The following is a 21,243-nucleotide window of genomic DNA, read 5'->3' as shown; positions in this document are numbered from 1 at the left end:
GCACCGGGCCTCTAGTCAATTAATCATTTTGCTGTGAAACTAGTAATGCCTTACACTTTGCATTAGTAAATGAATTACAAGAGAAATAGTGAGGTCCATGGAGACCAGGCCACATAGAGGATGAGTCACACTGTTCTCCAAGGCCCATGTGCCAGGGCCCAGGGAGCAGAGAGGACAGAGCTTGCGCCCACATGCTTACATCACAGTGGTGCCAACAGCCCTGCAGGCTGTGCACAGCCTCCCGTCAGCCCTGCTGGGCCAGGTTTCCTGTGTGCAGCTCGAGCCCCTGAGGGCAGGGGTAGGGGCCTCTCCGACAGCATGCCTGGGGCTGGCACCCACAAGGCACTTGGTAGTGACCTCACAGGTCAAGTAAAAACCCATCTCAGCATGAAAAGACTTGCAACCTGGGGAGAAGGACGGGGGAATCAGAGGTGTTATCTCCCTCGGACAGTGACACTGTCGGGTGTGATGGGCAGCAGAGCAGAGAGCCAAACACGACTGTCACGTGGACACCCACCATTCGGGGCCCTCCTATGGGTACAGGGGGAGCCACAGATGGCCCGGTGGCTGTCCAGTGTCGCCACTGAGAAACATAAAAGGGGAGGGTGTCAGTGCCACAACCTGAGGAGACAGGCTTAGGCGCCTCTAGGCACAGCTGGGAAGTGGGGGTGCACCAGGGGATCCTTGACTTCCGTCTGCAAACACTCATCCCACCTCTGCCAGGGCCCGGGGTGGAGGACAGAGGAAGAGAGAGAGTGCCTGGAAGGTCCCGCTGGTCCTATGCTTTGTCCTTGACTGAAATTCCTCCTTCCAGAGGGCAGAAGTGCAGGTGCCTTGAGGGTCCTGGGCAGCTGAGGGCCAGCTGGGCCTGTCTCTGCCCCTCAGAGAGGGATGGGCACTGAGCTTCCTGGGCAGGGCTTGCTCCCAGAGGCGGCGGAGGCTCCGCAGGGGAGTCCCAGCTCTCACTCCACTTGCCGGGTGTGGAGCAAGCCTTGTCCCCGTCCATCACAGAAGAGGGGGTCGAGGCACCTCTGAGCCCCTCGTGCCCTGGCACTGGGTGCCGTCGATAGGAACACGTTTCTAGTGAGCTTATAACGTGACGTTCTGTCCACAGATGGGGCCCCTGGATCCGATCGTGCAGGGAGGGGCAGGGCGGGTGGTGGCAAGGCAGGGAGGAGCTGGGTTTAAGATCGGGCCCCGGGTCAGGTGGTCTCACACCCTCTGCCTCCTCCAGGCCCAGCCTTTGCCACTTGAGGACTTGGGCACAGCTTCTCGGGGTCTGGTCTCTCACTTCGGCGGTGGTGGGGTGTGCAAAGCAGGTTTAGGTGTGTCTGCTGCCTGATACACGGGGAAGGTTGGCACCCCCAGAGAACTGAGGCCCACTGGAAGAGCAGCTATAAATCATTCCGTTCCTGCTGCGCTCTGCTTCTGGACACTTGTCCACCCTGCCTTTCCCCAGGTCCCTCAGGGCCCAGCTCACATGGCACCTCTGACTCCCCCTCATGGTGTGGTTCAGCTGACAAGTGTCTTTGAACACTTCTGGGGGCCCCATGAGAGGAGGAGTGGCGTAGTCCTGCCCTGCAGGAACAGCCTGGGGGGGGGGGAGGGGCGGACAGGCCAGTTCAGTGTTGCCTCATAGTGGGCACTCTGGGTGCCCAGCATCTGACTCAGTGGGTGGGATAGAGTGGAGCTGAAGTCCTCAGAGTGGGCAATTCCGGCTGGGTTTTGAAGGCTGAGTAGGAGTTGGTTATAAGGATGACCGAGAGGCTGTGCTATGGGATCCTTCAGGGCCTGAGAATATGGTGAGACTGGTGAGTACTGGTGGGCAGACTCAAGATGAGAATTCTGGGGGCAGTGGCCAAGCGGGGAGAGCTGGGCGTCCTTCCTGTTGAAGCCCCTTCATGAGCTCCGGCTCACATCACTGAGAGTGGTCGGGGCTCCTTACCCACACGGGCTCCTTAAGGATAAGATACAGGCTGCTGAGGGCAGTGAAGAGACAGGACTGGACCTCTCCAGCCTGAATACAAGCCCAGCTTCACCCCTGGCTGGCTTTGTGACTTGGGGTTCATTCCTTAATTGATCCAAGTCAGCCTCTTCGTGTGTAGGAAGGGACTGTCCCTGCCTCCCTCTGGGGGCTGTTGTGAAGAGTGAATGTGGCAGAGACAGAGAGCACCTAGTGCAGGGCCAGGAACAGGCAGCGAGGGGGCTGCCAGGTGAAGCCAGAGTCACTGACCAAACCCTTCCGGCTGCCAGGCTTTGACCAGAACCGTGTCCACTGGCGGTAGGTGCACGGTTTCCCCTCTACCGAGAATCCGGGGTTCTGGCCCGTGCGGGGAAATGAACACGTGATGGATAAGCAGGAGCTACTGGCCCGCTCCCAGGTGTTAGAACCCGTGAGTGGGGCAAGCCTTGGAGAACAGCCCGCCAAGAGAAATGGGCACGTCCCCGTGTATGCGTGCTGGCAGACTCTGAGGGCATTCAGGGGAGACTCAGTCCCCCTGAGACTGAGTGGCCCTGGGAGGGCTTGTGGGGGTGGGGCGGGACCAGGGATGAGGGGGATGAGCTGAACGGCTCCCCGGTGTGTGCTGGGCACTGGGACAGGAGTGAGTGCAGTGGACGCCGCCCGTGAGGTTGCCTGTAGGGGCCCCACCATTGTGTTCCACCCCCAGCATGTGCCTGGCACACAGAGGCCATAGTACTTGTTTGCTTGTTGTGTCTTACAGACCCTCATTTCCGGGAAACTGCCCAGAGCTGTTGTTTCTCTAAGAGTAGGTGTGTGACATGTTCAAATAGGACCTGCTATTGAACAAAAGCTCGTCTGAATTTTGTTCCAGGACCCAGATCAGTGGAGTGACTGTGAGAGGCCTGGACTCGCCCCTCAAAGCCAGGACAGACTCTCAGCCCCACCCCTTCCTTGTTTAAGAAAGTGGCTCAGCCTCGTCCCACACCTGTCAGCAGGTGCACGCGTCCAACAACCCGAGGCTGTACATGTCAGACGCTCTCACAGTGTTCCCTTCCCGAATTTAAACAGTGTCTTGCTGCGAGGATTTTTCCATCTGGCCTGGCCTAAAGGAGAAGGGCAGGGGCTCAAAAGTGGAGACAGAACTTCCTGCGGCAGCAGGGTCATCCCTAGGTTGTTGGTTTGGGTCCAGTGACTGGAAGAGCTGTTGTCATGACCAGGGGCCTTAACCTGATGGCTCTCATGTGTGTTCTTGCTGACCAGGTGCCGACGGAAGACGATTATTTTTCCATGGACACTGAGAGCCATCTCCAGGACCGTTGGATTTGGTATTGGATTGATAAGCTATTCGAGCGGGAGAAGGAGAATGTGCAGCTGAAATCGAGGCTGCACCACCTACAATTGGTAGGACAAGATGTGGTCACCACGTGTAGCACAGATGGGGGCAGTTTTAGGTTCTTGTTGTGCCCTTCTCTGATGTTCAGCTACTGGATCGGTGCTGCTGCCAACACAGTGACGCTCTGAGGGCAGAGAGTCGCTTGCTAAGCTCAGTGGCTTGAGTGGGCACCACTGAAGCCTCCAACACAGAGAGGGCCTGATGCTGTGTTGCTTTCCTGTGAGGATGGAGGGGTTGGGCCTCTGTTGCAAAAAAAGTCTCCTCGGGCGTTTATGATGTGGGTTGAGCTGTGATGTGAGAGTCCCTACGGCCTTTCCAAGGCGTTAGGCCTGCTAAGGGGCCACAGAGCTGCCGTCACCATAGCACTTGCTCTAAAGCCCTGCGCTGTACGTCACTTTGTTCAGACACCCCTCAGAGACCTCGGGTGTCTTCATCCCCTAGGTCACTGGGTCAGCATACCTTCTAGTGGCTGTAAGTCTCACAGCTGGGCCATGTGCTGGAGTCATTTCTGTGCAGCTGTGTTTTTGGTAGTGAGCAGGGGCATGGAGGCCCTTCATCCTGGGGGAATGAGGACAGATGCACGGGGGCCGGGGCTTTTCCAGAGCGTGCCCCCGTCCACATCCTCACCCCCACCCCCACTTCCTGCACTAGGCCCGGGACACAGACCAGAAATGCCTTGAGGAGCTGCGGGAGGAGAACATGGCCCTCAAGACGGCACAGGGGCAGAGTGTGGAGGAGTCCGCCCACCTACACTGGGAGCTGGAGCAGCTGTCAGAGGGTAAGCAGCAGCCCCTGGTGGCTGGGAGCCAGCCTGGCTGTGGATTCTCTCTTACCCAGGGAGCTGAGCCCTTGGCTCTGAAACTCATGTGTCAGCCCTTCCTCTACCCAAGTAAATAGGGTTTTATTCAAGGGCCATTTGGAACTGTGTCATTGCAATTCTCCCCAAGAACATGAAGGGCCTGGCCACCTTGAGTCAGGACGCGAAATGTGAAGGAAGTGTTGCCAGATTTCTCAGCTTCCATTCAGCCAGTGCCAGGAGCTTCCAGATGACAGCACGCTGATGCCCAGGGGGTGTCTTCGATCTATCGGTGGAGGGTTGGAAGCTCTGGATGCAGGAGACGTCCCCAGTGGCCACTCGCCTCCATTATAGTTGTACCCGGGGCATGGTTTCCTCCGGTGATTTCATAATCGGACAGATGGGTATGGTCTGCTCTCCGTCTTCCTGGGCTGGGGCTGCTCAGTGGCTGCTGTTCAGAGGATCCAGGCCTCTTCCTCTCCCTCTGGTGTTTGCCCCCTCCCAGCCCCCAGAGGAGGTGAGGGTGTGGCCAGGGAAGGTGGGTGTGGTGGCCGGCAGTGCAGCAGGAGCCTCAGCACCCAGCAAACAACAAGCCAGTTCCTGTGTCCAATAATAGCACACGTGCACCTGAGAGTGCAGGTTAGGCTTTGCTTAGAGCTCTGCAGAGCCAGGAGGGCCTTAGGCTGGTTTGGGGAGGGGCTGCTTTTTCAATTCTGAGCGTCATTCCTCAGCGTCATGGAAAGGCTGTTGAAAGCAGCTGGGTATTCCTTCTCTTCAAGGCGTCCCATCCCCTCCAAACCTAAAATCAGTTCACTGAACTACGAATCTGTGTGAGAAGTTAGTTCTTTCCGTGGTTTGGTGTCTCCCCAGTCCTGGGAACCCAGGCTCTGGGAGTTCAGGTTCCTGGGGAGCACACTGCCCCCTGGTGGGACACAGAAGTGGTGCCAGCTGGCAGGGACTGGCTCAGACCAGATGTGCTTGTTAGAGACCAAGGTGGCTGATGGGGTTGGAAAGCCTCCCTGATCCAGATGCTCAGTGCAGCTTGTGAGCCCTTTAGGGTCAGTGACTGACTTCTTCTTCGTGTTCCTAACTCCTGCTGCTCAGCTGGCAGCTCACGAACAAAGCGTGAACGCACTTTGTGTGGTTGGGGTGGTGGCTTCTCGAGTCAGAAAGGCCGGGTTTGAAGTCCTGGCTCCTCTCCTTGTTAGCCAGGTGACCTCTTCTGCTCCTCAGTCTTCTTATCTGAAAAATGGGGGTAATGAAGCTGCCTCACAGGATCGCCATGGGTATCGTGTGAGAGGAGACAGTGAAGCGTTAGGCTGTGCCTGGCCCACGGGGCGCCAACAAAGGATGGCTGTTCTTCTCGCCCTTGTCTTATCCAAAGATACCCATTGCTCTGCTTCTTGGGGTGCTCGTGAGCAGCCCTACTAGCAGTACAGTGTGATCAGGCTCCCAGAGCTGAGTGTGCGGCCTGGACGGACAGGCGAGGGAACAACCCTGACCCCTCGGACAGTCATGTTTTCCTCCTGAACAAGCCCCGGGACTTTCCCAAAGTCACACACCTGCTGGCGGCAGGGAGGGGCCGCGAACTCCCATTCATCTCAGGTCTGTGCTCTCTTTCTGTTCCGCATTGAAGCTGTTTAAAAGCAAAGGAGGACATTGCCTTTTTCTGCCTTATGTTTTCATCTCACTTAGAATTTTAAAAGCAATTTGGATACACTGTGTCATTCTCTTTCAATGCAACTGTGAAAGTACAAACTGAAATCTCTGGCTGAAGGGCCGTACCCAGAGATGGAGAGTACTGGGCGTCTGCGCCCCAGAGCCTCTTCCCCCCACAGACATGCGGTCAGTGATCGTGTCCCCGCTGCACCCTCGGCTGAGCCACCTGGATTCCCACCACTCTGAGGCTGGCACAGAGAGCGCACTCTCTTTGCCATCTCCGTTAGTCTCTGAAATCCTTGGCTTGACGATCAGGTTAAAACGTGGCAGAGAGTGGTGCCAACAATTCCACTGTCTTGAACGTTTGCATTGGCTTCTCTCTGCCATCACCTGCTTTCTTCGTAAGCTCTGCTTGCTCCCCTAACAAACCCAGCTGAGCCAGCAGAGGGGCCGTAACCGCCTGAGGAACCCTCAGGTGCAGACAGCAACAGCACCCTGGGAAAAAGGGAGGGCACCCAGCTGACCATCCCAGACCCTCAAGCCTAGGGCTCAGGGTGATGGCCGTCTCAGGGCTGGGGGCAGAGAGCAGAAGCTGAGGCCCCTGGAATATGGGCTCTGACTCCACTTTGCTCTTCAGCCTCCAGCTGCTTCCTGAAGCTGGACAAGGAGAAGCAGAGCCTCCAGGGCACCATCCAGGGGCTGCGGGACGCCTCCCTGGCCCTGCAGGAGAGCAGCCTCCAGCGCCGGGAGCTGGAGAAGGAGAACCAGCAGCTCAGAAAGCAGGTACCCGTGGGTGGTGTCCGGAACATACAGGCATGTAAGGGGCCAGGGGGAGCACCCGGGTGTCGGTGAGCATGCGCAGCTGGGGGACAGGCAGCGTCCAGCGCAGCCACTGTTACGGTAGGGGGACAGGAGGCCTCCTGGAGAGGCGTCACGAGGCAGCACGAGGAGTCCCTGCCGCAGTGAGACCGCACACGATGGGCCTCCCTGTGCCTCGCTGCCCTCACCTGTGAAAGGGGGTTAGCGACGCACCCACCAGTAGGTGTGGTGAGGATGGTGTGAGTTAGTGCAGGCAGAGGGTCCCGCCCGTGGCAAGGGCCTCATGGAAGGAGAGCAGCGCCCTGTTAGAAACCATCAGGCGGGCCCGGGAGAGAAGCAGCGATGGAAGACTCGCTCCCGTGTGGAGACCATGGATGGGCCGTTTCAGGGCTTGGCTGCTGGTGACAGGAGCGCAGTGCCCACTCTCTCCTTTCGGTCGAGGGGATGAGGAAGAGGGGATGGCTGGACTGCATTGCCTTTCTGGACAAACCAGGTCTTCCCAGTAGCACAGAGGAACAGACATCTGGGAGGACAGACAGGCTTCCCAGCCAGGTTCATCCTACAGTTACCAGGACCCCATTCACATGGCAAGAAGGGCCCTGAGAGGCTAGCGATGGCCTCCCTGTGCCGGTCATTCTGGGTCAGAGGGCCTCAGTCCATGTAGCCACCACGGGTGACACAGCTGCGTCACGGGCTCTGAGCACACCTTGACGGGTGCCCGGATTCCGGGTGAGGAAGGCACAAGGGCACTCTTGCTTGCTGACCACCTGGCAGGACTGGTGCTTTCAGGTGTCTGGGTGTCTGTCACGACCGGCCCAGGGATCCTGCCAGCGTCATTTGCTGAGGCTGCCCTGGCAATGGAAGGGACTTGGGCTGCAGACCGGAGACCTGGGTCCCGCTGGTCACAGCTCTGCTGGAACTTCATCTCTGGGTGAGGCTTGGGACCACCCCTCCTCGTGTGCAGTGGTTTCTCCAGGCCTCTGGTGGGACGTCTGAGGTTCTGTGACTCACACTTCTCATCCTTTGAGGCTCCATGCACCTCGCAGCAGAGCAGCTGCCAAGCAGTGTGTCCTCTCCCTGGGGGCCGGGAGGAAGGCCCTCCTCATACCGCGTCTCTGTGCAGCGCAGCTCAGGGAAAGCCACCAGACAGTCTGGGTGTTAGATTCATGTGGGCCGGGCACAGTGAATGTCTCTGTAAATGGCAGCTCAATCTTTGCCGAGATAGAAAGGCTTGACCTTTAGAAAGATGAGAACCTCCAACGCGGCAGGTCCTCAGGGGTGAGCTGCAGAGGCCTGCGCTGTAGCCTCTGGCCCAGTTCCCGGCAGGGCTGAGAAATGATCTCTGATGCTTCTCCTGCCCTCGGCGTCCACTCTGGTCCCCCCTCCGCACACACAGGACAGGTGGTGGCTGCCACCTCCCCACATGACTCCTTAGCCCTGTCTCTCCGGTCCCATCCCCACTTCCTCTCCTGATCAGTTCCCTGTAGGACCCCAGGACAGTCCTGCCACAGCCCTCAGAGACCTGTCTTGGCTCTGAGCCCCTGGTGGGAGGGAGGGGCCACAGTTCCCAGACTAGCACTGTCCCTTGTTTGCTGCCAGGAGCCCTGCGAAGGTGGCCCTTCTGCTCTCCTCCCTGTCCTGCTCAGCCCGCTCGGGGCCTGGCTGCATCATGGGTCCTCCCTAATGTTGGATTGATGGTGCATCTGGGCCATCAGCTAAAAACCACAGGGGACATGGCCTGACATTGACCTCCCTGGAGCCAGGACAGGCCCATCTTGGACACGTCCAGACAACATGGCCCTCTGGGAGGTGTCTGAGAAGAAGGGACAAGGGTCAGCCAGGACAGGTGGCTTGGAGTCCCAGGCCCCCCCCCGGTGCCAGCTCGGCTCTCCCACCACCCAGTGTCGCCCAGGATGTAGGCTGCCTTCGGTCTGTGTAAACCTTAGTTCCCGAAGTTCACGTCCTTCCCTGTAACTCATGACCTTTCTGTGGACCTTAGAGAGGGTGCGCCCCCCACCCTCACTTGGCACTGACATCCTCAGACTTCATTCCTCTTAGGAAGAGGGCAGCCCTTTGGGGCCTATCGTGGGAACACAAGTGCAGCACAGGGGCTGATGGCAGGCCCCTGGCACCTGCGTGCTCTGGGCACCTGGAGCCTCCACACAGGAGCCCGTGGCCCAAGCCTGGTGCTTTGAGGAAGACAGGAAACCATCTCAGCCCAGGCAGCTCTCAGAGTGGTTCTCAACCTTCCTAATGCCGCGACCCTTTAATACAGCTCCTCATGTTGTGGTGACCCCCAACCATAAAATTATTTTCGTTGCTGCTTCATAACTGTAATTCTTCTACTGTTATGAATCGTAATGTAAATATCTGATATGCAGGATGTATTTTCATTGTGCGCGACCCACAGGTTGAGAACCGCTGCCCTAGGGGAAGGGAGGGCCTTCAGGGAAGTACAGGAGTGAGAGTTCCAGTTCCACGGCAAAAAGAAGCAGAGAAAGATGGGGGTGTCCAGCGGAGGAGGGGGGCCGGGGGGGCATGGGGCAGTCACAGCTTCAGACAAGAAGCAGCCACACCAGATATGCAAAGGTTGGACATAACACTCCTTTCACTGGGACAGACGGGGGCAGCAGGGGAGAAGGATTAACAGTAAGATGGGGAGGGGTGAACAAGGCAGGAGGTTGGGGGGCACACACCCCAGGCCCCGTCTGAGAGAGCAGGCCTGGGGTCGGCCCACTGCGGTGCGTTCGGCTCTGCCGCATCCTCACTGTGGGGCGCTGGGCAGATCACTGGACTCCCTGGGCCGGTGCCCTTCTCTGAATGAGGGTGAGTGACAGCTGCGCTGGGCCTTCCTCCTCAGGGCCGGCTCCAGAGCAGGCGCTGCCATCAGGGCTGATGCCTGCTTCCTGCTGAGCCCAGACCTGGTGCTGGGAAGTGAGGCAGCGATCAGGAAGGAGAAGAAAGATGTTCTCACTTGTGAGAAAGACTCAGACATGTAGCTCCTTGCAGCGCCTTTTGCTGTTGACCCTGGCTGGGTGGGGCTGCCCCGTCCTCGGGTCCCCATGTTGGGGCAGGGGGCTGGGTGTGCCCACAGGGTGCTGTGAGGGCACGGATATGAGCCCCACTGTGCCTGACCCTCCCCCTCATGGGGAAGAAGCTGCCTGCCTGCTACTTCCTAGGAGTCTGGAGACAGTGCCCAGACCTGTGAGATAAAGGCAGGGCGGCCTCGGCCCAGGAGAAGTAGGCAGAGCTGGCATTAGAGCAGCGATCCTTCCGGGAGTTTGTCAACCTGCCTGTACCAGGCCGCCCCCAGCCAGGTGAATGGAGCCGGCTCTCGGTCCTGCTGCTCACTGGGTTGCTGGGTGTCTGAAGGTCCTGCCCCCAGAGGTTCTAGACCAGCCCTGGGCAAACTACGGCCCGTGGGCCGGATCCGGCCCTTTTGAAATGAATAAAACTAAAAAAAGAAAATACCCTACCCTTTTATGTTATGACGTTTACTTTGAATGTATATTAGTTCACACAAACACTCCATCCATGCTTTTGTTCTGGCCCTCCCGTCCAGTTTAAGAACCCATTGTGGCCCTCGAGTCAAAAAGTTTGCCCACCCCTGTTCTAGATGGTGGCCTGAGGTCTCGGGTGTTTAAAAGCTCTGAGAGCTACCTGATCTGGATCGTGGGGCTCCTCTGTTTTAGCTTTAGAGCCATCATCCCAAACCAGCATCAGGGTCAAAAGTCAAATGCAGGCTCTTGGGCCCAGCCCAGAATGACCATGTCAGAAGCTCTGAGGGTGGGAGGGGCCTGGCGTTCTCAGGAGGGGTCAGCTCTTGTTGCACCTGCCCCCTGCCAGGTGTGAGCTGAGCATGTCACCCTGACAGAAGCTGGGGCCCATGCCTGCTGCTTGCTGGCACTGTCAGTTAAGGACACCTGCTCACAGTCACATCGTTAGCAGGGAACCACCCTCTCCCCATCCCCTGTGGTCATGAGTTTGGTGTCAGTGGGAAGGGACAGCAGCACGGGCCTCGCCTGGGAGTCGCACCTCAGGGCCCACCCTGAGTCTGAATCTGCGACCATCACGGTGTTCAGGTGTCAGGCACAGAGTGTGAGACGTGTGGGTCCAGGCAGTTCATGTTCAGGGAGTGGGCACTGGTGGTTCCCACAGAAGAGCTCCATGTTGGGCCGCTGATTGGGCAGTCGTCCAGGCAGGACGGAGCTGGTCTGGCCTGGGCAGCAGTGGGGTGTGGAGGGGGAGCCGCATGGGGAATGAGGACAGGCCTTGGTGGTCCATTTACTTGGAGGGGAGAGGAGGAAGAGAGATAGCAGAGGACCCCTCCGAGCAGCTGGATGAATAGGAATGTCACCAACTGGGTGAAGTCCCTGTAGGACATCCAGTGGTGGCTGCTGGCCCCAGGAATGTGGCCTGGCCCTCAGGACAGTAGTGGACATGGCCTATGATGGAAGCATTGAGAGTGAGCAGTGGAAAGCTGGGAGGGAAGCTGACCGATTGGTGTCCATGGCCTTTTTCTCTACCATGAGCTGGAAGTGCACACCATGGGCTGAGAGGTGATGGACAAGGGTATGGGGAGCTCACTGCACAACTAGGCCTGACCTGGGCAGCGGCTCAGGGACGCCACCCAGGAGCCAGGCTTCTCCCTTCCTGCTCTGCAGCCTTGGCAGTGGCTGATGTACCTCCCCAGGAAGTGGGCGGGAAGGTTTCCCCTTGAGAAAAGGCCTGATAAAGTGTTCTGTGGGGCTGACAGGTTTCGGGTTTGCTTTAAAACACAGTTCACTCCCTGAAACGGACTTTTGCACGGGCTGGGTCTTTGGCTCCGCAGAATGAAGACTTGCAAGTCCAGATGGAAAGAGAAAAGCAGACCAGCCGGGATCTGGCTACTCTCTGTGAGAAGCTGGTGGAGGAAAGAGAACAGCTGCTCCGTGACATCGAGACCCTGAAGGCTGAGGAAGCCCAGGAGGTAGGCCCTCCAGCGCCATGCCTCCCCTGGCGCCCCTGCCTGCGAGAGGGAGAGTCCAGAACCATAGGTTGTCCTGGGAATCCAGCAGTGATTCCCGGGTTACCAGTCTCTTCCCTCAGCTGCAGCTCACACCAGCAATTCCAGCCACAGCAGGGGCGCCGGGACAGATATTGCTTCCCAGGGACACTGGCAATCTTTTTGTTATTTCAATCTATTTTGTATTTATTTCAGAGGGAAAGGGAGAAGGAGAGAGGGATAAAAACATCAATGATGAGAGAGAATCATTGATCGGCTGCCTCCTGCATGCCGCCTACTGGGATTGACCAGCAACCTAAACATGTGCCCTGACCGGTAATCGAACCGTGACCGCCTGGTTCATAGGTTGATGCTCAACCATTGACCCGCACTGGCTGGGAAGCACTGGCCATCTTGTTTATGATTGTCATGACTTGGGGGAGGAGAGGGGTGGTGCTCCTGGCTCTGCTCCTGGCTGTGGTGGGAGAGGCTAGAATGCTGCTAAATGTCCTGCAGCTCATGGGACAGCCCGCAGGACAAAGATCCCCCTTCAAATGTCCAGCTTCACACTCAGAGCCCAGGATAACCTCCAGGGTTGACCCGCCTCACACTACAGGAAGTCCTAGGGTAGGCAGCCCAGTGCTGGGGCGCGGCTCAGGGACGCCACCCAGAAACCAGGCTTCTCTCTTCCTGCTCTGCCAGTCTTGGCAGTGGCTGTTGTACCTCGCCAAGAAGTGGGCAGGAAGAATGTGGAGTGTGAAGAGACAGAGGGAAGGCCTCCTGGGATCCTCTGTGGACATCTCATTGGCCACACCTGACACATGACTAACCCTAGCTGCAAGGGAGGCTGGGTATCAGGTACTTGAGTTCTTCACCCTCTCTAGTATTGCAGAAAAGGGGCTTGGGGAGGTGCTGTGTAGACTTAAGAGGCATGCATCCACCCTCCCCCAATATGGCTTCCAGTCTAGGAGGTGGAACGACAGGTGACAAGCCAGGTGACTTGAGACGTGTGCTATTGAGGGAATATACGTGGGTTCAGGGAGAGTCTTATTAGGTGGAGGACATTCAGAATCGTGGTGCAGGGCTTCCCTGAGGAGCTGTCAGTCACACTGAGCCCTGGAGGATGAGAAGGAGCCAGTGATGCTGAGGCCGCGGGTGGAGGCAGGTGAGCATTCACAGCAGAGGGAAGATCATGTGCAATGTCTGCAGGGGAGAGTGGCGTGAGGAGCGGCCACAGAGGTGGGCGGTCAGATCTCGAGCCACTGTGGACCAGGGTAAAAGCACCAGGAAATCACCTCACTGCTTTAGGAGAAGATGTGGTTTCTGTTTCTGAGTCATCTGGCTCCTGTGAAAGTGTTTAGACTGGAACTGTCTGGGTGGGCATCTCCGTGCCCTTCACCTTCTGTCCATATCAGGCCTCTGGGAAACGTTAGGACGTCCTTTGGGTCCATGATGAAATGGGCATTCCAGGCCTACACTTTAGGTCTCCCATTTGGACCGAAATCACGCCTGTGTCGTTTCCATTGTGTTTTCCTGCAGTTCAAGGATCTTAAACAACTGGTGCGTTCGCTGCGGGAGAGTTCACAGACCAGCAGCAAGGCCCGCATGAAGGGCCAGAAGACTGAGAAAAAAGCCCTCCTCCAGACGGTGACGGACACCAAAAGGAAAGTGACCATGATGGAGTGGGAGCGGCGGCAGCTGTGCCGGGACCTGGAGCAGGTGAAGGCGCAGGCGGCGCAGGCACAGGAGCTGGAGCACATGAAGGCGCGGGTGAAGGAGCACGTGGTGCGGGCACAGAAGCTGGAGCAGGAGCTGCATCGGCTGCAGGAGGAGATCGAGAAGCTGGCCATGGAGGTCAGCACCCTGACAACGGCCCCTGAGAGAGTCCACGCCCTCGAGCGGGAGAGCCCGGACCTGTTGCTGGAGAACCAGAGGCTGCAGACGTCTCTGGACACCCTGCAGCCCGAGGGCCTGGAGCAGGACAAGCAGCTGGACACCAGGGTAATTCTGGCCTCAGAATGAGTTAGGACGGATTCCTCCCCGGTTAACTTTCTGGTGGTTTGAATGCGGTTGGATGGGTGTTGTGTAAATATCGGAGAAATGGGTTGGTAGTGCTGTTCAGGTTCTCTATATCCTTACTGATTTTCCATGCACTTTTCAAAGTGGTCAGAGAGGGTACCCACGGAGCTTATCCAGAGAAAGGGCATAAATTGCCAAGAAAGGTCACATGTGCAGAGAGGGCCCAGGACTAAGCTTAGGCCCATGGGGCAGTCCGTTTCTGCCGTGGGCCTTCCCAGAGCAGCTCCTTGAGTGCAGGGAGAACTGTCCTCAGCACGGCTGGGTGCTGCCTCTCCTGAGGGTCCTGCTATTTTGGTGTCGACACTTGACCTGCTCTTGGCCCCTCACTCCGTGTGGGGACGTGGGGATCCGGAGTCTGTGGTCCCCCTGGGCCTGCACCTGGTGAGGCATCATCCCCTTCTCCCTCCCAGCAGGTGGAAAATTCCACTCTGAGCTCCCAGAGCGCCTCGCTCACTGCGCTCACAGAGCAGAACACGCAGCTCCAGCACCAGCAGCTGCCGGCAGCCCACAAGGCCCTGCAGCAGGAACACGCGTGCCTGGGCACGCTCCACGAGCACCTTACTAGGGAGCACGAGGCCCTTCTGGACAAGTACCGCCGCCAGAAGACACTGCTGAGTCGGACCCTGAAGCTGGAGAGCAAGGTTCTCAGTGACAGGTGGGTGCCTGTGGCTGGGGGTGACTGACAGGCTCCCTGGGCTCCTGTCCCCCCTTCACTCTGGCCCCTCATGTTTCCTCTGGTCCCGCTGCTTCACAGTGAAGAGAAGTAAATCCACCTTCACCCTCAGCGATGTGGAGTTGGTGCGGCTGGAGACTGAGGGGCAGGAGGGTCCCCCAGGGGAGAAGGGTGTGCCCACTAGTCCCGGCTCAGGGAAACCAGGTGTCAGCATTGGGGTCCCAGCTCCCGGGGGATTCCTACCCCCTCTTCCTATTCTCTCCAAACCAAGGACCAGGAGGGGAAGTCACCACAGCTGCCGATTTTCAGCGGCGTGCCTTACCTAGCTCCCCAAGCCTTTTCCCTGTCCAAGTCTCAAAGTCTGCACTTCTGATTTTCTTTTTTTACTTTTAATTTTGGAAAGTTTTGAATATATGGACTTGTACAGACTAGTATAGTGAAAACCCTGTGTTCCCCTCACCTGCAGCAGCATTACCAATACTCTGCCATTCTCATGTCACCTTTACCTCTGACTCTCCATATACCTTTTTAAAGGTAAAATTGATGTACCTTAAATGCATAAATCTTAACTTTGCACTTTTTCAAAATCAGGGCTTTATGTGCATGTAGTCAGCCAACTTCGGCTGAGCTCCTGCCAGGCAGATCCCTGATTACAATGACCCCAGCAGGTGCACCGGGACCCAGAGCCTGGGGGAAGTAAGATGTACAGAGGATTCCAATGTGGTGGGGAGAGAGAGGGAGAGATGCGCTAAAGAGAGGCTCTCCCACACTTGGAGCAGCACAGGAGGGAGCTGTCCACTTCCTGTGCTTGTGAGTTATCCCTGCTGAGTACTTCCCAAAATGCTAGGCAAAGGCTGGGGCTTCCCTGGGAGCAGCTGAGGTGCAGGGATTTGGCATCACAGGGACCAGGAGGGCACTGAGCCTGCAGAGCCTGCAGAGGGCGCCTGCTGCTGCATGAACTTGGGGGAGATGACATTCATTTAAATACTCACCCAGTGCTTCCTGTGGACTCTCTCCAGAGCCTTCCACCCCTTTCTCCACCCAGATGCCCATCCTTCAGGGGTGCCGAGATGTCTGCTCCTATCAGACTCTCGTTTCTTCCAGCCAGAATGAGCATCTTCTGCCTCTTGTCATCTCCATCTCTGCCTCCTCCGCACCCATCCTGTGTTCACGAGATGCTTAGTGAGCACCCACTGGGCGCCTGGTGCTGTCTAACATGGTTTGAATGCACCCAGCTGACTACTGATGGGAGCCTCCTGTGGTGCCCACCCCTCACCAGGTGCTGCGGGCCCTACCCTCAATGATAACAGTGTGGATATATTCTTATGGCTGTTAACATGGGAAGGTTTGTACAGGTGGCATTTGACTGGTCTGAGGGAGGAGTTCATTGCTCTGCCTATGACTCCTTGCTTGGTGGACCTACTGTGTGATTCAGTGGTTTTTGCTGGTTGGACAGATAGCTGGAGGCCCTTGGTGTGTCTGCAGCAGGGCTGCAGGTTGGAGGTGGAGGTGCCTGGAACACTGGCCGGGGGATCTGTATTCATTTCACCTGACACTTGACTGGGACACTCGCTCCTTCGTTCCCCTGGTGCACATGCACTGGGTGTCAAGCCTCGTACCCGGGATTCAGTGGGGAGAAGCACTCGCAGTTTCTGCCCTGCAGGAGGGTGGTTACTAATGGTTTCGATATGCTTGATCCTGTGCTTTTCCAAGACACAACAGGGAAGCAGGAGGTGGGGACCCTAATGGTCCATAGCCCTGTTTGTCAAACCTGGATGAGAAAGATCACCGCCCTGAAAGCCCAGCAGAGCCATCACCCCCACCTTCCATTTCCCATGTCTGGGCAGCCTCCACTTGTGGCTAAAGGCCACAGGAAGGAATGTTTGTCTTCCAGCAGCCGACCGAGCAGGTGTGTGTGTCTGAGTCCGCACAAGTCTTGGCTCCAGGCAGATGGTACAAGTACAGCTGATATGGGGTGGGCGGGCGGGGATGGAGGGCTGCAGGCAGGGGCTGAAACCCTGGAACCTGGGTGGACTCTGTCAGCCTGTCTCTGGGTGTGGACACCTCAGGAAGGGGGTCTGGAAAGGGTTTTGCCTGCCTGAGGAAGATTGAAAGGTGATGACTCAGTCTCCACCTTGGACCTGGGGAGGCCCCTGAGTCACCTGAACAGGGAAGGTTCCTGCAGGAGGAGGAACAGCCTGGGGCTGGTCAGAGGGACTCCCTCTTGTGCTCTGCTGCCCTCCGGAGAGGCTGTGCGGAACCCTCTGCAGACTGAGACAGGAAGGAAATAAAAGCCCGAGTTGAGAGGGAGGCTGTGGGAGAGGGAGGGCAAGGGCTGGACTGGGGGTGCCATGAGGAGCAGGGTGTGCAACTGCCGCTGGTGGCTGCCTGGGCCCCACCAGACAAGACTCTGGCCCCCAAGCTGCCTGGATCAGAGCAAGAAGAGTCGTGTTCCTGAGCTGGGGTGGAGGGCTCACCCAGGGCCCATTGCGGGGATCAGCTGTTATGGGTGGTGGAATTCTGCTGTATTTGCAGTGGTTTCTTTGAGAAGGGCGTGGAGTTCAGAAAACAGTGGTTTTGTTCCCAGTGGGATGAAGGAGGGAGGCTGCTTTGACAGGGACTGGTAGGGACCATGAAGACACGTCGGGTGGGAGGAGGGGAGACTTGCCTCCTGTGCTGGAGGAGACCCCCAGAGCTGGCCCAGTGACTGTCCACTCTCTCTGTCCAGCACTGTCCCATGCCGATCCCCCTCTCCCACAGCTCTGCAGAGAGAAGCCGCTCACCAAGGCTTTGAGGTCTCCCTGGGTTTCCATTCTTAGCGGGTATGTTTCCCTTCAACAGATACAAGGACCAGCTCCAACATAAGGCGGCGCTGGAGCAGCTGGGGACGCTCTTGACCACCGAGCGGGAGGCTCTGCAGCAGGAGCAGAGGACGAGCACCATGGCCGCTGAGGAGAACCAGAGGCTGCAGCGAGAGCTGGACAGGTACCCAGCGGACCCCCTGCAGCGCTTCTGCCGGGATGCCATTCAGACCCACTCACTCAGCACCCGCTGAGCTGAGCTCAAGTGAGACCCCTGGTGATGGTGCATTTTTACCAACCCTGCCCTGGAAGCAGCTGGTGGGAACAAGGTAAAGGGGCCTCCAGCTGGTGCTGGAAGGAAGGACTCGGCAGCTGGGATGGGGCATTGTCTCGGTTTGGACAGTCTCCCCTCCCACAGTTATGATGCTGATGACTGTCGGGCAGGGGCACCTGCATCCTCTCACACCAGCAATCCCATGAGGGAGGGGGCGTGGTCCTCAGCATTCACGCATTCCCATTTGTGAATTCACCTCCTGGCTGAAATGCACTGGTGACCCCCAAATCAGTGCCCGTGGCCTGTCATGGATGCCCAGAGTGGGAGATACTGGAGTCGCCTGATGTGCACATTTGCAGCTGAGGTTGAACAAGGCCTTTGACCCCAGCCTTGTTTTAGCTCTCACCTACCAGCGTCCTCTTCATGGGCCACGGTGTTCTATTTTGTGTGCTTTGGAGGCGATTTCGCTGTTTGTAATGGCCCCCAAATGGAGTGCTGAAGTGCTGTCTAGTGTTCCCAAGTGCAAGGCTGCGCTGGGCCTCACGGGGAATATTCGAGTGGCACACAAGGGTCATTCGGGCCCAAGTATGGTGCTGTTGGCTCTGAGTGTATTACACGAGGCGTCTTTATGTCTTGATGAGCTGACAGAATGTGACCAGAGACTCCCAGGAACCGGTGGGAACAGTTTCAGTACTCACTAAGTCAGGGTTCACGTGGTTGGGCAGAACATTATACTGTGAATCACAAGAATTGACTGAGCTATTGTTATCCTTTCAAAAATCCACAGCAACAGAGGAGGAAACAGGCTCAGGGAGATTAAACAACTTGTTCAAGGTCAATGCTCCTAGTTAGTGACACAGGCAGGATTCGAATACAAGTCTTGCCTCAACCCAGAGGCGTGACCATATGAACCCTTCCTTCCCACAGCCCTGAGTAAACTCAGCTGCCTGCAGTGGCCGGGCAGGTCCAGCAGGTGGGGAAGGAGAGTCAACAATAGACCAGGCCCTGGTGGAGAATACAGCCCAGCTATAGAGGCTGTCAGCTGGGAGGCAGGCGGGGCTGCCAGGTCTTCCTTCTGTATGTTTTTTGTTTTTTGGGGTGTTTTTTTTTTTTCCTGAGAAGAAGATATCTGAATGTTGATGAGTACCTTAAAATTTTGGAATGCTGATACAGTAATTATTTTTTTGTTTTGTTTGTGTTTTTTATTAAATCTGCTTTTTTGGGCAGGACAGAGGAATGGGAGGACCTGGAGACATATTTGAGGCCGGGGACCCTTAAACCCAACCCGCAAGTATTCACAGGACCACAATGGCGAATCTTTTTATCTTGTTCTGTTTCTTCTTTGTTATTTTATTTTTTTTTTTAGTTGTCTTTATTGGAGAGACATCAATTAATAAAATCATACACACTTTAAAATGAAATAAAATAGAATAAAATAAGTAAATGTTAAAAAAATTTTAAAAAGCTGTGTGGGCCAAACTTCACACACCTGTGTTCACATTGAGTCCATGAGCCTCTGGTCATATGAGCTTTTTTGGTATAATCTACCCCAAGGAATCCCAGGTAATGATGATGATGATGATGATGATGATGATGATTTAAGTGGATATAGGTAACACTCCAGAATCTTCTATTTTATTTATCTCAGTAGTTGAAAATTAGAAAGGGGCTTGGAATTGGGGAAAAGAGCTGGATATAGACATAGAGTCTTAGAGCAGTAATGTTCTGATTCAGTGTTTAAATGTTTGAATCAAAGAACCCTTTTTCCAAGTAGGCAGATGTGCCAAAGCCTCACATAGAAAGGACTTTTACAGGGATGCTCTGTTGCCGTGGTGTCTGAGCCTGCCTGTCGTTCTCCCCCAGCTGGCAGTGGGGTACCTGGGGTAGCCTCCTAGGACCCCAATGAACACAGTTTGAAAACCGCTGATTTTGTTCAACCCTTCATTCACACATGAAAAACACTGAGGCCCAGAGAGGTTGCAGTTTTGATTAAGGTTGCACAGCTGGGACAGAGCCTGGGAGTGCGCCTCAGCCCTTGGCCTTGTGTCTCTCCACCCCTAGGGCCAATTCCCTGCACCAGCAGCTGAAGGGGCAGCAGGAGGAGCTTCAGACTCACAGCAAGAAGCTGCACACCTCCATGAATGATATGCAGCTGGAGGTGAACCACTGGCAGGCCCAGTGTGAGGGGCTGAAGGGGGAGCAAGAGGAGCTGTACGCCCTCACCAAGGAGCTGCAGGCCGACGCCAATGAGCTGCTCACAGAATACAAGGAGCTGCTCACAGAATACAAGGAGCTGCTCACAGACAACAAGGAGCTGCAACTGTCCCTGAATGACACGCAGCGGGAAGTGAACAGCTGGCAGGCCCGGTACGAGGAGCTGAAGGGGCAGCAAGAGGAGCTGTACGCCCTCACCAAGGAGCTGCAGGCCCTCACCAAGGAGCTGCAGGCCCTCACCAAGGAGCTGCTCACAGACAACAAGAAGCTGCAAACCTCCCTGAAGGACACGCAGCGGGAGGTGAACCACTGGCAGGGCCGGTACGAGGAGCTGAAGGGGGAGCAGGACGAGCTACTCACAGACAACAAGAAGCTGCGAACCTCCCTGAACGACACGCAGCTGCAGGTGAACTGCTGGCAGAACCAGTGCAACTGGCTGAGGGAGGAGCTCCAGAGCACGGACATCTCGCTGACTGAGCTGGACAACCGCTGCCAGGTGAGGCCTGGGGCTGGAGGGCCTCAGGACCTTGGGTGGGCCTATTCCCTGGACTGATGCCTTGGGCTCAGCCAGGTGGGAATGGGTCCTCATTGGCATCTCTGCTCAAAGGGTGTGTGTGAATGTCACTCAGAGGCAGAGAGGAAGCCAGAGGCAGTTGACTGGGACGAACACCATGACTGGCAGGGGTGTGCTACAGAACACCTTTCACCTGATTTTTGCTTTTTGTCGGGGCGGTGCATGGAAGCATCCAAGTACCGTTTCATCTCCATCCTCTCGACTGAGCACTCTGCTCTCTGTGTCATCTCATTTAATTCTCACAATGATCTTGTGAGCTGGGGTTCCCATCCTTGTCCCTCTGAAGTAGCGGGTTGGAACCCCGTTTGTCTGAAGCCAAAGCTTGGGACTTTCCTGCTACACCAACCACGATGATATTCTAGAGCAGGAGCTGGCCAGCCTCAGCCCAAAATTCAGGTCCAGCTTCACGCCTGTTTGTGTACAGACAACTTTCTAGTAGCCATATTCAAAAAGTAAAAGGAATCAGGTGGGATTAATGTAGAGGTCTGTTTTATTTAACCCTTATATCTAAAATATCACATGTAACCCCAAAAGCTTATTAATAAGATTTTTAAAAATAATATGATTCTTTATTGATTTTTTGAGAGAAACATCCATCAGCTGCCTCCTGCATGCCCTCTCCTGGGGAATGGAGCCAGCAACCCAGGCATGTGCCTTGATCAGTGTGGGGCGCAGCTACAGTGTTTGGACAGGTTCAAGCCTTGGACTGATGAAAGGGCACAGTCCTCTCATTGCGACGTGCAAGGCCCAGCTTGGAGGGCAGAGCCTTCCCAGCACAATTATAGCCAACAGCTACAGTGGTAAGCTTGAACCTGTGGTCCGAACACGTGGCCCCACATGCCTGAGTGATAGAGTTCAGGTGCATGTAGTTGAGTAGGACTGAAACCCACGAGAATGTTGTAAACATCTTGATCACGCCCTTCCTTCACCTCGTGGCACCTGCTATAAAATAAAGACATGGCTTGTGGGCGCTGGCGCTGTCTCTATGTCAGAGGAGCAGCATCCCACTGAGAC

At 56.3% G+C, this 21,243-nt stretch overlaps 1 protein-coding gene across 1 annotated transcript; it reads left to right on the top strand.

The window, feature by feature from the left end:
* Positions 1 to 3,848: 3,848 nt before the first annotated feature.
* LOC308526166 (uncharacterized protein) lies at positions 3,849 to 20,700 on the top strand. Its single transcript, XM_081101215.1, has 7 exons — positions 3,849 to 4,134; positions 6,449 to 6,594; positions 11,462 to 11,599; positions 13,154 to 13,615; positions 14,104 to 14,348; positions 17,208 to 17,351; positions 19,503 to 20,700. Exons 1-7 carry the CDS (start codon positions 4,056 to 4,058, stop codon positions 20,206 to 20,208), a joined length of 1,920 nt encoding a protein of 639 aa, XP_080957341.1. The 5' UTR covers positions 3,849 to 4,055; the 3' UTR covers positions 20,209 to 20,700.
* Positions 20,701 to 21,243: the final 543 nt, after the last annotated feature.

The sequence above is a fragment of the Myotis nattereri genome (genome assembly GCF_964212035.1).
Source record: "Myotis nattereri genome assembly, chromosome: 10".
Classification (NCBI taxonomy): domain Eukaryota; kingdom Metazoa; phylum Chordata; class Mammalia; order Chiroptera; family Vespertilionidae; genus Myotis; species Myotis nattereri.
The sequence above is the reverse complement of the archived record's forward strand: the minus strand, read 5'-3'. Positions and strand labels throughout refer to the sequence as shown.